Genomic DNA, 16,766 nt, shown 5'->3' on the forward strand with positions numbered 1-16,766 from the left:
GAACCGGGCCTAGCTTGGGTCCTAAGAGGGAGAAGATGAGAAGGACGTGGCAGGAGGAGTAACCGCGAAGAGCAGGTATCCAGCCCGAACACAGGTGTTCTCATCCGAGGGAGCCTGTAAAAAAGGAAACTATAATAACGCACACCTGTTGATTACCATACGGACGACATGGACCCTACCTCCTATTCCCTAATCGCGGAAACTACCGCTTTCCAGTTCTCCTCAAAAAAACCTCGGTCACGAAAAAATAATCAACCTGACCTCCTCAATTTTCATATCGCTTCCTGCCACGGTAATGAAATGCGAAGACCACCACAAATTAGCCTGCGTAATTGAAAATAAAAATATTCAGGTACCTAAAAACAGCAAGGCAGTACATTAGAAAATAAGAAATCAACTCGGGTCTAAATGGGCTTGAAAAAAATACGAAAGGTTGAACGTCCCACTTAGGTCTGCCTAAGTGCATACTTTTCGCAGGTAAAATCTATTCGCTTTTGTAAACGGATTTCACCGGTGAAAGAGAGGGTGTATTAAATTCAATGGCTAAATTTATACCTGTCCATTATGGTGTTTCCTTGAAATTGGTCTTTGTTATTCTGGAGTCGACGTGTCTGGTATCCATGAGCGCCATTGCGGGAGTCTTTCCTGAGTTTTCAGGGGTCAGGCGGTCTCGGGTTGAGAACCTGTGAGAGTAAAACACAGGTAATATACCTGCTCGAGGCAGTGCATCCCCACCTGGTCGGAGCTCCTCCGGTTTTCGACCGGTGGGTTCTGCTTTTCTCCTCGGCACTCGAGCCCGTCAGTACCGCGGCGAGACCGGTGTGCAGCGCGCTCGGCTCGCCTTCACTCGTGTCAAACATCTCGGCGTCGGTTAGCGGTAATTCCGGTAATTCTTTCGAAAGGCCCGCCGGGACCTGGAGGCCCGTAACCTCTGTTTAACACCCAAGGTACGCGCATTGTCCAGTCGAATTATCCGCGTGCGGCATACCTGAAAAATCGAGAGAGAGTCGCAGATGCTGGCGAGTCGCGAACGCCGCTCTTCGTCGCCGCATAACCCGTGCTAGTTGCTCCCGTGAGGAGATTCACCCTCGAGATGCCCTGCTCGGCGGTTACCCTGTCCTTGGCCACCATAACCGGCATCATAGCGACCACTCTTCTGGCCATCGCCTTCACCACGGACAACTGGCTCTACACCGAGGTGAAGCGCGCGCAAATTCAGGTGAGTTAGCGATTCGAAAGTCCCGCGCGAAAGTCTAGCTGCGCGCAGAGGCTGCGCGTCGCCGATTCCGGGCTTTTTGGGTCACGTCGGACCTTTCCGAGGTGAAAAAACGGTACGTGTGCGACTTGTGCACGCTCGAACCGGACACTAAACACGGTAACTATGATATTTACAGCTAAGTATAGGTTAATAGAGGCTTTATTTATGAGTAAAGTCACCTTCGCGTCAAGAAACTCGTAGGGTCGAATGACGAGCGATGTATATATATATGAATTTCTAAAACCCAATTTACAGGGTTTCCCTCGAATTTGAATCGGATATGGCGGTTACCGTAAGAGTTAATGCAATCCAACGCCTTCAGCTCGCACGCAAGGCGAACGGTTCGAAGATGTCCGAAAACGATAGGACGGTTCTGGAAATGACGAAACATGCGCCCATTGCGAGGTAAAATATGCGTTTTGTCATGGGAGGTATAGGAGGCATTTGTATTTTTTTTTAATTCCATGTGACGCATTGCTGGGATAATATGGGATATCCAAGAAACGTTGGACGTCTTTGGGATATCCTTGATGCACTTGTGATACGCGGAACGGGACAGGTGGTCGATGACCGAGAAGTATGTAGATGGTTCGTGGACGTCGAGTGCACGAGTGAGTTCTAAATCCGGGTTTGATATCCAGACATGCTTCGATGCCTGCAAGTTATACTGCACAGAGAACGTAATCAACGTATCGAGGAAAACAAATCCTGCAGCGGTGACGGAAGCGAAATCGAGCGTTAACACGAGCGGAGACGATTTCAGAAAATCTAGAAAGTTTAAGCAGTTTAAGCAATTTAATGAATTTAATAACTAGTTCCGCCAACATCGATTATCTAACCGCATGTTAAAGTAAACGCACCACTCGTTATAACCGAGGGTTAACTTTTTAACCGAGGTTTGCGGAACTGCAGCTAAGAATATTTAAGTTCTATGACGAGTTGAATAAACGCGGCGCTGTATCGGTAAGGGTATATCAACCGCAGGTTTAATTATTAATTAGATTTAGCAGCAAGAACGCCTTCCATTTCTCAGCGCTTCATTGAAATCTCCTCTCTCTTTCGAAGCGAAAGAGTCGGATGGAACGGCGTCCTTCCTTCCATTGTTCGCGGAAACTATTCGCATGTTATTCTCGCGCATAGCGTTAGAAGAGCACGCTCCTTCGGAACCGAGGTTGTAGAATTCATACCGATGCACGTGTAGAAGGAAAACTTATCCCCTAGGGAAAAGGAGAACCGAGGAAGTCTCTGAAACGATCCTTGTTTTCTCTTGTTCGACATTGTATCGGGAGCCGAAGGCCAAGTGTAGCTTCTCTGCGCTCCGTTTTAGCGTCCAACACTTTTCTCGCGTATCTACAATTTTATTATTAATTAATTATATTTTATTATATATTGTATTGTGTTGCACACACAGGTTTCGATTTCGATGACTCTCTTCGACGCCTTGAACGTGCCGCTAACTACTCGAGATTGAGATTGCGGCAAAAAGCAGGTGCCTTTGCTCGGTACTCCCTAAAAAGTGTTGGAAACGATTTGACGGAGTTTAAAGAACCTCGCAGCGCACTGTAAGGAGTTTAACGTCGCACGTTCATACTTATTACTCCGCTTTATAGTCATCCTTGGGGACCGAAACCCGGCATTTAAATCCCTTCCTGGACCAGGAGCTCCTCGGGGAACTCATTTCGTGCGTTCGACATTCCAAGCCGCGCCCATTAACTCGGGTTCCGAGCTCTCCGTCTCAACTCTGGCTCTAACGCTTTCCTAAGGCACAGTTAGGCGTGTTATGGTTTGCCGGATCGCGAGCGCAACACGTTCTGTACGTACTCGATATTCTCTCGAACGCACCGAGCATGTAAATTAACGTGTTATAGGTGGAGTCCAAGGACCTGCGCGTTCCCCACCGCCCAGAGAGCGAAAAATTCGTTGCGATACGCTCTACGAAAAATCGTAACGAGTTGCCCCGCGTTGTCTAATGAGAGTATCAAAAATCATTGGTGAAAAAAAAATACCATGAAGCTACTCGATGCACAACACCATGCTTCTCCTTGGGCATCACCGTCTAAAGAGCGAAAAGTCATTGAAGTCAGCTGATTGAAATTCTGGAAGAGAAATCCACAGTGCCGAGTAACGAGTCGGTGTCGGATACATGTATGAAAAGTCACCATTGTTGTACAAAAAATTGGCGAACCTGCCTGGGGCACGATTACGCGTGTTTCCTTGGGCATCACCTCCGGACACATGGAACGAAAAATCATCGGAACCAATTTAACGCGATTCCGGGAAGGAAATTCACAGTGCCGAGTAACGAGTCGGTGCCTAATAAGTGCATGTAATAACGTGCTTTCCTCCGGGCATCCTTTCGGCCGGACTCGTTAAGAAACGGGCATTAGGTGAGAGGACGTTAGAGTCACGGATCGAATCGAGGCAGCGACGATTTCGCGAAGCGAAAGCTCGCCTCGAGAGGCGATCCAGGATTCTTTCGCAGAAACTCTGGCTTTCTTACTCTTGGCTCGTCGAGAAGCCGGTACTCTCCTGGGGAGCGTGTGGGATCGTACAGTTATTTTACACGTGACACACATGCACGAATCCGCACGAGCCTATCCGTATGCATGTGAGGACTTTTAGACTCGAGTCTCGACTCGACCAGAGATCTCAGGTTCGCCCGAATCCTCGTGCAGTAAAATCTAAAACGACTGTCATCGCCCTAAAAATCGGAAAATCATAACACGAGTCCTTCCAGTTATCTACGAGATGTATAATGAATACTCTGGCCTTCCACAAGTTCGCGGAGAAATGTAACAAAATTGAAAAGTGGATTTTCTGACGGAAGGAGCCCAGGAATGAATTAATGACGTTTCTCTCTCCGGCACTGTTGACCTCCTCTTGATATATTTTTCTGGCGGGTTTTATTTACACGTAAAATTGTCTTCGGAGGGAATTCGATGAAGAAAATTATCCAGCCAGGAAAAAGAAAGGAGGAGGGAGAAAGATACCCGTGGAAGGAACGAGTGGGAGAATGGAGAATGGAGAGAATGTCATCCAGCCGTCCTGCACGGTTTAAAGGATCGCCGTAGCCTTGCAATGTCGAAGGACATGGAGCCATTTCCTGACAAATCGTTCCCTTTTTCGAGCTTTCGGAAGGCTCTTAGATATCTCCATGAGGTCTCAGAAAAATGTCTCAACCCGTTCCAGTCCATTCCTCGTTGACTATCCGTGGTGCAATTGAATATTTCAAACGACTCCGGTGCAATTGAATATTTCAAACGACTCCGCCGCAATTGCGAGAGTATCCGGCGCTAAGTATCGCTTTTACAATGAGCTGTGCGTACTTGAACTATACATTTCGCGGTTTTCCTCGGCGACATAAGTCGCATGTCATTCGACGCGAATTGGAATGATTACATTTCTTAGATTTATATCGAGATACTCCTACGGTCAGAAAATAAATTCGGTACGTCGAAAAAAATTCATTTGACTGCACCGAGGGAACTAAGATATTTTTTTTTCTTTAAGTTTACTTGACCAAACTCGTTTCCATCGGGTCGTTTAAGATTCATTTGAGATGGCGATGCCTATTTACAAGGATTCGGAGCGAACAGTCGGGTCGAAAAGCTCGAAAACGCAGGAAAGTCCTCTGAAAATCCAGGAAACGCGTTGCGAAACGGCCGTTGCGAAACAACCTGAATAACGTGTCGCCTAAACGGGTTCCTCGTCTGCTCGACTGCGCAGAAATCGCCGAAGACTGCGAATTCTCGGGAGCTGCGATCGGTTGCCTTTACGGCCGATATAAATTCTGGATAACAAATGGCTCACGTCGAATGTAAACTCGGATAGGACATTTCTAGGTAGAGCCTATCTGCCCAGTCTAGGTTTATCACCCGACTGGGATTTTTGGGACGTCGCACCGTAAACCGGGATAAAAAGCCCCATCGATAGGGTACGGTCAATACGGTCGGCGTTACGGTTGATAGTTGAGAATCTCTCGACGCTTTCCGCCGTTTTCGGCCTGGTACTTCGTCTTATCTTCCTGAGACGTCTTGTCTGGCTTGTTTGTCTTATCTCTTGGTCCATGTATGCATTTCTCTAGGTCGAGGGCCTTCTAAGGGCGCGTTTTCCTTTCTATGTCAAAGAAATCGTCCGGCGATTCCCGCGCTCGCCGCAATGGTGAAACAATGTGAAAGCAGCTGGAACTCTCTTTTTCCTTCCTTCGAGCCTCCTATCCCTCGTGCGAGTACAATGGAAACCCGCCCGAAGAATCGGTTGATGTCGAGCTGCATTTAATGCAATTCCATGCACCCTGCATTTTCGGACCGCATGTGTCTATAGGCAACATTCGTGGGAACATGGAGGAAACCGGCGTTGTAGTTTCGTTTTCAATTGCATACATGCCCGAGTGGCCTGAATTTCTTATCCGTTACAACGGGATCGCCGTAAATCCTTCCTCGAATGAAACGTCCGATTCCAGGTGTTAACAACGGATTCTGGAATATAAAACAATGATTAAAAACACGTCATTAGATACAGGTCTCAGAATGTCCCTTAGAATATAAAATTCTAATCAATTTGCGCACGAAATTTCGAAATATTCCACGTTGAAGGAACTTGTACTTCATGCGTGCTATATTTTCAACAGATATTTTCAACAGTGTAGTACAGCTGTTGTATGTACATATCAACGCTTCTTGCACCCTGAAGATGGCTTCGGATAATGGAAACCTGTTCTTCCCGTCTGAAAGACACTTTAGTGAACGAGCCTTCTTTAGGGCTCCCCATGTGTTTAAAAAACGAGTACCAACAGCCATTACGCATCGATGCTGCTTCCTTAGGCTGGAGAATCGCTTTTAACGGTTTCATGGTGAAGCATGGTTCTCGAGAAATTTTTCTTCTCGAGGAAAAATATTCTTTTGATATGTATTTGTAATTTATAAATTAATTTCTTTTTTTTGGGGGGGCTTTGTAGAGGTTGACACTGGTTACGATGCCGCCATTGTGGAGGATGCCGCAAAAATGGGGGACCCACGTTCTTCCTCCTTGATCGTAATCGTTCACAATCGTTTGGGATTGCGTATGATTGTTCTCGTGGGCTCGACGATTGCGAGATTCCGCAGCCTTGAGGAGATCTTCTCGGCCGCCCGCGACATTCCTGTGGAGCATTACGCTCATATCCATACACGCATACTCCGGAGCATACAGGAGTACATCCGTATGTGAAAATCGATAAACACCGGTTTCTAGCCACGGGAACTCGCCATCGGTGATCCAAGAAAACGGCTTTGATGGCGTCTCGAAGTGGCGAACCGAAATTATCCCTTAAAGACGAAAAATCAATTCCGTTAATTTGACACATTTGTACACACGTAAGGAACGTACCAAAAAATTCTTTAACCTAGGAAAATTAATACTGAGCATTTTCTATGGAATTGTATATTTTGCGTTATTATACATATTACGAATATATATATTGCGTTATTATATACACATTTGTACACACGTAAGGAACGTACCAAAAAATTCTTTAACCTAGGAAAATGAATACTGAGCATTTTCTATGGAATTGTATATTTTGCGTTATTTAGTTTGTCATCGTAAGCGTGTAAATTTTCAAATTTAGGGCTCACGGAATGTCTCGGATGTATGTACACAGTACTTTCACCGAGTGCGTCACGGTGATTCATTTACGCTGAAATAGAGTTCTCTCTCCGATGTCAAGCTTCTTTGACACGGGCCATTGTACGAGCTAAAGCAATCCTAAGCCGGACATTTGTATGTAAATTGAAAACCGAGTTCATAACGGAGTTATATCGGCCATTTGGGGTGATTTAGGTGCCTCTTGCGCTGCCCATCCACATTACTGTCTCTGTACAGTCGTCGAGGGGCTCGAAAATCAATCAATCCATCGCCGATAAAATCGTGGCAAATCGACGCGGCATCATAAACGCATAAACCGATTCCTAGAAACGATCCGAGCGAGACGAGAAGGATCATTATCGGTTTCACTGTCTATTAAGTCGCTTTCTGGGGCACGGAGGCGAAAAAGCGCAAAGGGGGTTCGAAAAATCTGCTTTTCGATTTCTGCGCCAGATTTAATGTGCTCCTCTTCTTGGTTTTATTGCCGACTCGTTTTATTTTTTCTTTCTCTCACTCGTTTTGGTACTTTCCCCATTTTCTCCTAAACATTTCCAGGGAAGAAAAATCTGGAGCCGCCTCGATGATTCCTAAATATGAAAATTGTCAGGACGTGAATAAGTATGAATAATTGTGAATAATGAAATCACGGTTTTTATTCTTATGAAAAATTTATAATGCACTCTTTATTACTTGTTATTTATTTTTTTCTATTTTTCACCTTATTTGCCACTTTCCTCGTTTTCCTCCACTCCCAGGAAAGTTATTTTAGAGCAGCTTCGATGATTCTTAAACGAGAGAGTTTCCAGGACGTGAATATGTGCGAAATGCATTATTTTCGATGCGCTTTCGATACTTGGTGGTCAAGATCGGCAATAACGCTTGACATTGCATGCATGCAAAGTGCGGTCTAAAAGTGCGGAACTGTGGCGAGTCGGTCGAGTAAGCGCTCTCTAGAATATAGAATACACTTTATGGGAAGCTCGAATCGATGGGAATGTCGAGACGAGGAAGAAATCCGAGGAAGAGATCTCGGGATCGAGATCGCTCGATAATCGCCGATCGAATCGATTTCATGCGATGCCACTTTCTATCGAGCCGGTCATTTCGGATGGCCTCCTGTTTCCAATTTTCCTCCGTGAACTACTCTCGTCTAATTTAACATCTTCCCCTCGATCTTCCGAGAGGAGAGAATCATCTCCCGAGATTTTCTTCTAGCCAGATTTCCGCGTTAACGCGTTGCCGTGAGATAACGTAATACTTGCTCCTCGGTGCGCTCACTTCGGCTAATACTTCTAATTACGAGTAGGAAATGAAATTATGCAAATTGGAGTAATTGCGCAGGACGAGCAGCTCCATGTGTAGACTTTTCTCTCGTGCCTGGAAGGTTTATCAGAATTCGAAGGAGCGATGTATTAAATAAGGCACTAGAGCGAGAATGCAATTAGCTCGTTAGCATGGTCGCATATTTCAAATGTTGAATAATGAACGCATAATTACCACGTAAGAGGGACACCTTGCGCGTCCATTTTCGTTGCGGTATCACGTCTACTTCTTCGTGCGTGTTTTATTCCAAAGAAACTATGAGTACGTTTAATGCATTTTTCATTTTCTCTGTTGTTCCAGCAATATGCGGCCAAGCATCCGGATCAAAGTCACGTGGTCGAGCAGATGAACACTAAATATTTCTTCTACACCAGGACGCAGGGTCTCTTCAGGATATGCTATCCGAAGGAACGACCACCAACGGGTAAGTCGACTTCGATTAATCGATCCTGGGTAATCTTACTCTGGAAATTATTTCCCGGGGAGGAGAAATGTTAAATCGATAGGGGAAGCGTTTAGCATTTGACCCGATCGGCAATCGATTTGGCCGAGGGTTGCTATCTTTAGACGGTTCTCAATTTCTGCCAAATCCAGCGATTTTGTCGTCGCTTCGAACCAACCGTGACATAAAAGAAACTCTTAAGGTACTCAGTCGCTTCGTAATTGCCAGGGTCCAGTGCGGATCTCTTTGAAGTCTCTCACCATTTCGCCGTTCTTTCCTGCACTCGGATCTAACGTTTCTTCTAGCTGCCTTCTGTCTGTTATCAAACCCGTTACGTAATTCCTCAAGATTGCCTGGGGAGGTACCGAATGGTCCTGGCCTACAACAATCGGAATTATTAGTTAAACAATTTAGAAAGTCTCGAGGCGACGACGCGTATGTAGGAATCGTGTCAAACCCGTCGCCAGAAACTGGTGATTATCAGGAAAGTGGTCCAGCTCTACTGGACCGACCATTAAGATGCAATTTCCTAGGGACATCGGCACGGGAAGGTACGATCTATTTATCGGGGAGAAACTGGCTGGAAGTAATACATTATCTTTTTATCCGCAAATGTTGCGCAAGGCCTGCCAGTCACTACCGGGGTGTCGACAACAGTCTCCGACTTCCGATGGCCCTCCACAGCCAAAAGAAGAAAATATCAGAATTTTATACCGATTACCAAAAATCGCCTTCATAAATCCTCAACTTTTCCCTAAATAATTTCACAAAATTACAATACACAACATCATACATTTATTCAAGAGTCTACAATATTCCTTTTTAATCTGACTTTTATCACTTCACCGTGACTTTTGAAGTGTCCGAATTTTATTTTCATACTTTTGCTCGTTGCATCGAAAACGGTCGAAAGGTGCGCGATAATTGCGCCGTGAAAATCTCTTCCGGCACGAAGTAACGGATCGCAAGACTCGATGACTCGAGACGCGTTTACGAATGTTAACTCGGGTTAAAGGAATCCAGGATATTCGCCGATTCTCCGTTAAGGATAACTCGGAGCCGGATCGGTGTTTCTTGCGCGTTCCCATCCGCCGATCGAAGATACTTTCTACGCGAATCCGCGCCGATTGCCGTTTGAATCGTTCACGTTTCACGTAATAGGTTAAGAGTTTAAGCGGTTACACGATCCCGGAGAGACGCGCAAGGAATATCGGTCCCACTTACGCAGTTCGTCGGCCCTAATCGAGGAGCCTCTCCGACTTCGTTTCATATATATCCGCCTGCGTTTCTCCGGCGAAAAGTAGGCGAGAGCCGAGAAAATGGACGTGGGGTTTATTAACAGGGCAGCCTCGGAATGCACCTCGGGTCAGCTTGTAACACAAATTGTGGAAACCGCGCGTTAATTGCGGTAACGGTCTTGCACCTTGCCGTGCGACATCGCGACGAACCGTTATGCGCATGCGCGATTTCGGACGAGAGCTCGCCTCGATCCTTAAAGAGCCATTTATATAAAAATCCAGCGAAGTTATATTAATTTCCACGGTAATTAGTCACTCCTTACCGTTAAAGTTGAAAAACGTCCTTTAAGGAGGTGAATTTAGGGCAATTCGTCTCTTGATGTATCCTTAGCATGGCGTTCTTTAGAGGCGTCGATGACGCTATATTGTACGCCACCTAAAATGGGAGAAATGTTATTTAGGGTATTAATTAAATGACGTAGTTATTTCTTGAGGTATCATATGGTAAATGGTATACGAATGTAAAGAGTAGATGGTTCAATTCTTCTTTTATGCCGGTCTTTCCGGGTGGTCTTGAAAAACGAGCCCTTAGAAGATCCGGCCTCGAGGACAAAATGGCCGCCGGCACTTCCGCGCCGAGTAACCGATCCCGAATGCCGGCGTAAAGTGTGCTCGAATACTCGAGCGGAAGTCTCGAATTCCAGCCGTGAGATTTTATGTCCCGCGAGCACCGGGGAAGATCGCTCCTCCAGATACTTCGGGGAGTTTCTCAAGACGTGTTTCCAGCGAGCGGTCCTCCGGAGAGCGCCGTTGCAGGAGACCATTCGTAACGCGTCCCGAGAGTTGCCGTCTTCTCCGGACTCCTCTTCGAGAACTAACGTGCAGGCCTCACCTGGAATATCCCCTGGTGAACAGGAATACCTTCCTCTGATCCCTCAACACGGGAATATACGTAATAAAGACGTTCGCGTCCACCTGTCTTATACATGCTCCACATCGTGGTACTCATAACCGCTCATACGATAATCATTTTGTCATTCGCGGAGCAAAGTGCTCTCGCGCCTCAATTCCTGCCGTTGGAATGTCCCTCGAGGTGGGTAAACCGTAATCTCATCAGGGCTATGTTTAAGCAATTAACTTGTAATTCATCTGGAGCCATATTACGACCTGCACAGGTCGAGCTCTACTTTGGGAGAGAAGATTGATGATACAGTTACGGTAATGCGATTGATTTTCTTCTCCAGGTTTCCAAACCGTGATGTCAAATTACTGGTGGTACTCTATCTCTCCTCGGTATTTCTTATCAATTGCTATTCACCGCGAAATGGCTGGGTTACCGTTTTCTGACCGAGAGCGCCTTATCGGTTCCCAACTTCTCTTCCGGCACGTGGCTTCCGGCCGGGAAACGGAACGTATTTGCGATGCGTAGGTTAAGTGGTCCCCGTTACGAAGAAGGGAACTCCTAAACGTATTTTCGAGTTCCCGTTAGAGCTCGATGCCAGGTCGACCCGTGGCGTGAATTGTCATCTCGGAATTGCATCCACGACCTCGATAAAATCGACTTATCATTCATTTTCCAACCCTCCACCCTGCACATCTTTATCTAAAATTCTTCATTAAAATTATCAAATAATTATTCTTCGAATTAACGAAATACTTCTTTGGTGCCATTCAATATTTCTCTCGTTCAATGAACATTTTTTTTTATCACTGTAGTACCGCTAGTAGTACCTAGATTGTTAAATTTTTCTCGAAGAAACGTTCAAGGACCGTTTATCGAGAGTTCGAAATAGGCTTGGTGCGTAGAAATTGATAGAAATCGTCGAAGGCAGCGATCGGGCGATATTTTTCGAAAGGCGAGGCTTTCGAGGCGTCCTGCGAGAGCGAATCACGTGACTCCTGGGATCGGCGCGCGCATGCGCGGCGCGAACTATGACGGCGCGACCGATGCATTCTGGGTCACGTGCTTCTCGAGCTGCAGCTCGTCGCACACCGCGACACCCTCTCTTATCCATCTCCCGAGTTGGCGGTCGACCTTCTCCTTGCGCTCGACCTCCCTTCCTTTCCCCCCGCATTCTTCACGCGGGAAAAGTTTGACGCGCGGGAATACCCGCGAATAAGCCTCCATTATTCCTCGACTCCTTTTAGGTTAACCCTCCGAGTCCTACGGACGATATGTACAGGATGGGGAAAAAGTTCCCGCGCAGCCTTCGAGCGTTTTACGATTAACTGGGAACGTCTGAGCGTTAGGTCGATTATAGCCCGCCCGGGCTCGGGAATTTCGCCCATACGTCGGAAGGACTCGGCAGCGAAGTGCCGATTGCCCCACGTGAAGGGGTTAAAATAAAAGCGTTTCATTAATTTCAGTCGAGACGTACTTGAGCCCCGTGGAGACGCATTGCATGAACATCGACTACTTCATCCCCGACGAGGAGAACCAGACCAGAGGGTTCTCGGACGACGCCATGGCGCGATTACGTAAGGGCGATTAGGATTGGAAGGTTCAAACTTGGTTTAAAAACTCTTAATTAAATATCTGCGCCTTTCCCGCAGATATGGGTCGCTCGGTGATCGCGCTCTTCGTGGTGAGCTTCCTGGCGATCTTCTCCGCCTTCTGGACCGGCGTGGTGGGATGCTGGCGGAGATCACCCGGGAACATCACGGCAACGGCGATTTTGATGCTGCTCGCATGTCGGTATTTCTCTGGCTCAAGGGAATGACCCTCGAATTTTCCCAGGCGTTTCCTTTTACCGTTAATTCTCCTCCAGGTCTCCTCAGCGCCGGAGCCATGGGCCTTTGGCACGGGGTTGAGTACTACGAGAAGGAGAAAGTCGTCGGCGAAGAGTACTACCAGCAATGGAGCAACGTAAGTTCCACTCAGTTCCATCATCGCTCCACCCAGTCGATATAGAACCAACCATCACGTAGAAGATTTCTTTCAGCGTACCCACAGTGGCACTGATAACAGTTTTAGAAAGGATTTTCAGTCACACGGTTGACTCCGTTAGCGAGTCCACCTTTCCTTTAGTTCAGAACTCACGTCGAGTCTTCGTCCCACTCGTCTCAGTCGCACCCATGGTGGACCGTTATGCTGCTAAGCAGCCCATGAAATAAGATGGCCTTAGAATTCTTAACGCCATCTTTTAAATTTAATGCCAAAGATTGCGGCCAAATATCATCGCACGTCGTCTCCGACCTCCCAGATATTCTTCTCTGAATTATGCTGGATTTACCCACGTCCGTTCCGTGTCGGTTCAGTATCCGTACCGTGTACCTCGACCAACAGGAATTTATTCCCTTGGTACCCTGGCGAAGGGAGGATTCATGTCAGTCGGGATATCCTTTGGATAGGTAACTGATTTAGGGGATGAACCTGGGTAAATTGATATTGAATTTAATTTTATCTGGGCGTTTCGAGTCGGCTTACGCGCGATCCAATATGGCGGCGTACGTGTGCTACAGGTCCTGAAGGACAATGCCGCTCAGTGGTACGACTGGTCGTTCTACCTGGCCTGGCTTGGCGTCGCCACGTGTCTCGGCACGATGACGCTCTTCGTGATCGCGGCCACCTGCTTGAGAAAGGAACGGGCCCGCGAACAGGCCCAAAACATTCAATACATCATGCCAGGTGAACCTCCCTCGAGGCCCGCTAATCCCGCCGTTTAACCCGGTTCTAGGTCCTGAAGGATAACTCGCTAATCTCGTACGACTGGTCGTACGTGGTGGCTTGGGTCGGCGTCGGTTGGTCGCTGGTCAGCGCTATCTTGTTTAGCGCGGCCGCCATTTGCTTGCGGGGAGAGAGAATGCGCGAGGAATCTATGAACATGCAGTACCTCATGCCTGGTATTTAACAGTTTTGCTTCTACTAACGTTAATCTAAGGTTAATTCAGTGATAAATACGTTTTATAGACGGGTGCGATCAGGGCTGCCCACGATGGCGGGGTCCGCCATCTTGGATTCTGTAGCTCCGAACGGTAGTCCAAAATTTCGCGATATCTCGATTGATAGAGCTGATAACGCCGCGGGGATGGTAAATTAAATTCAGTTTCCGGAATGTTCTATGAGGATCTAATTGCTGCGATAATCAGACCGCATAACCAAGGTGGATGCAGGATTTTTTACATTCACCGCACGGAGTCGCGGTCACCTGTTGAGTGAATCTCAAAGAAGGCCAGAAGAGAACAAGGTCGTTGCTACTTTTAATCTTGGATCTCTCCCCGATTCGCCGGATGTCCGCAGCCCTGGTCACATCTACGTATTAAGTTGTATTGACGAAAGAAGAGACATTTAGAAGCAAGAAGAGTTAGTGAACCGAATGTTCCTTGATTTCTGATTATACAAGATGGCGCATCTCCTAAAGTAATATTATGACTAATAATAAGATCGCGATGCCGACAGTTCAGTTTAGGTAATGGTTATGAGAACGATGAAACGTAAACGTCCATAAACCCGAGGGATATTACTAATCGCTTCTTAATCATACTTAACTTGGAAAGAATAGCGATTACCGATTAAAGTACGTTTACTAGACGTTAAGTGCGGCGGGAGGCGGACATTTGGCATACATTTGAGATACGTTTGGCATATATTTGGAATTACGCAGGACCGATCTGTCAATCGAGGAGCAACGATGACGCTCTTACTTTTTGTCTCACGCTCTGGTTATTGAATGGCAGATCGAAGTAATGGCGTCACGCTCTGACTCTTGGGAAGCGGTTAAGACTTTCTAGATCGTCTTTCCGTTTGATCGGTCCTTCCACTTCCCGATCCGTGTGTAGGATTTTTCGCTAGTCGCCTGCAACCGGCAATTACGAGATTGCCATCGAGGAAAGTAGCATACTTTTGTTACAATAAATCCTATCCGGACGTAAACGCATCCGTGAGAGAATTCTGCGGCTTATCGACGACTCGAATGCCAGCTTAGAAACCTTCTACAATATTGCCACGGGAAATCCTAGAATGTCCGTCTCCTCGCGATTAAAAAAAAAAAATACATATATACATATATTTTTGATTTATCAATTCTCATTTAATTTATCATTGGATTTATGTTCGCAGTGTATCCTCAGAAGCAACAGTACGCTTATGCCGGATATCCGGCACCAGCAGCGTATCCAGGACCGTACTACCACGGTTCTCAGTACGGACCTTATAATTACTGAAGACACGACAAGGCATCTCAATAAATTCGAATTCGACTCAATACCGACCTCGTTCCGATTGCGCGTCGAGGAAACAATCGGCAAGGACCTTAATCGCGCGACTAGTTTTCCAGAGTGCGTATGAATTTTCGATTTCTCTCCCACTGGGCAGAAAACTCCACCCACAGTGGACCTCGACTTTTGAATAAATGTCGCGGCAACGTTAGGAATTTTTTTTTTCTCGAGGACCTGGCCGAGATTTTCCACGGAGAGCTTAAGTACAGTGGTGGGGAAAATCGAGAATTACGCGGCCTTGGTGCGTTGCTCCTTTAAGGATTTAAGTATTGCGAGGATTCCGCGAAGGCTTCGCGGCTTTCCGACGAAAGGGCCTTAATATCGACCTTAAGATAAGCGAAGTCTGCCGACCGAGGCCTTAATCCTGCCTATTTGGCGCCGGCTCTTCTATTTTAGGTTCTTCAATACGAAGCTGCGGATTTTATCGTTAAAGTTGGTCAAACTCGCAAGTGACCTCATATTGAACTACCTAACAACTCGTACTTAGTGCATTTCTTTCGATTTACTGAGAAATTATACGCGTCCCCTAGAATTCGGAAGGGAAATTAGCATTAAGCGAGCTTGTCTGAACTTCGGATTAACAAATCGTTGTCCGACCTTCCGTCTAATGTTTATTTTTACATGTAGTCTTGGCGTAGCTTGTAACCGTATTCCAGAGAACTCTAGGATTAAGGAAACGCAATTAGAGATTTGGGCCATGCGAGTTGTCACCCACCAATTGAACGCGAGATATTCGAAGTCAATCCGTGGAAATATTAGCTATCGGATGTTAGTTAATTATCGAGAGAATTATTTGTAATGGTTATTGTATTCGAAAGAGGTCTAGGACTAACCGAGCGTTTGTTATCACAGTTCTCGACTGCCCAAAGTTTTTACTAGAGCTGTGCTCCTGCATTCTGATGAATTATTCGACTCGATATTTCGATTAATTGGCGATTAATCGTTTGTTTTATCGGGCGAGTAATTCTCCAGTGCACGGTAGTTGTGACTTTGCAATTCTTTCGACGAGCTATCGCAGCTCTACTCTCGAGATGCCAAAAGAAAATTGAAAAATCTTACCCACTTCGCCCACTCGAGCGGATCGTATTCGAATGATTATTTTTTAAGCGACTCTTGAATTTCATGTTATCATAGTTATGGGAAATAATTGTTCGAATTGTGTGATATAATGTTTCGAATAATCATGCGAACGAAGCACACCGTTCTAGTCTACCGGCGATTCAAGTTAATTCGAACGAGACTCAGCGCTTCGTTCGGATGATTATCTGGACCATTATATGTATGTTGAAATTCTCCAGTTGCAAATATTACGGCAGAAAAACAATTGTTGGATGCTAGGTAGTCACTAAGAATAATTTAAGGTTCGCCGTTTGAATTAGTTCGATAAACTGCGGGGAACCGCGGTCGGTACTACTTATTTAAGACTCCATGACGCGTAAAGCATGTTTTTTTTTTATATACACTATCGTAAAATAATAAGTATTCCATTTTACAATGTGCTAAATGTTGTTATCTCGGGACGACTCTCGAGTCGTTTAACTTACTGAAAGCGAATCGCGAGATCGGGACGAGCGGACTTTGACAATTGTTTTCTTTGAAAGTCCAACGGATGAACCCTGTTGAATTTATTTAACTAAGACAAAGAGATGGCTAAATTGAATTT

The 16,766-nt window shown here is 46.1% G+C and overlaps 1 protein-coding gene and 1 long non-coding RNA gene across 3 annotated transcripts; one reads left to right on the forward strand and one right to left on the reverse strand.

The window, feature by feature from the left end:
• Positions 1-6: 6 nt before the first annotated feature.
• On the reverse strand, positions 7-1,108 carry LOC105701211. Its single transcript, XR_001104188.2, has 4 exons — positions 989-1,108; positions 556-683; positions 180-356; positions 7-114 (listed from the first exon to the last, which is right to left on the reverse strand). It is a non-coding gene; the product is annotated as an uncharacterized LOC105701211 (long non-coding RNA).
• LOC105701209 lies at positions 708-15,189 on the forward strand. Of its 2 annotated transcripts, none has more exons than XM_012427758.2 (7): positions 708-1,219; positions 8,507-8,630; positions 12,254-12,364; positions 12,440-12,577; positions 12,655-12,752; positions 13,349-13,514; positions 14,946-15,189. In XM_012427758.2, the coding sequence occupies exons 1-7, from the start codon at positions 1,094-1,096 to the stop codon at positions 15,047-15,049; spliced, it is 867 nt and encodes a 288-aa protein (XP_012283181.1). In that variant the 5' UTR covers positions 708-1,093; the 3' UTR covers positions 15,050-15,189. The 2 variants fall into 2 exon arrangements, with proteins under 2 accessions (XP_012283181.1, XP_012283180.1); XM_012427757.2 differs by lacking the exon at positions 13,349-13,514 and adding an exon at positions 13,564-13,729.
• The last annotated feature ends 1,577 nt before the right edge of the window (positions 15,190-16,766 follow it).

Source organism: Orussus abietinus, unplaced genomic scaffold, assembly GCF_000612105.2.
Source record: "Orussus abietinus isolate OABI.00-Male unplaced genomic scaffold, Oabi_2.0 scaffold5, whole genome shotgun sequence".
Taxonomy (NCBI): Eukaryota; Metazoa; Arthropoda; class Insecta; order Hymenoptera; family Orussidae; genus Orussus; species Orussus abietinus.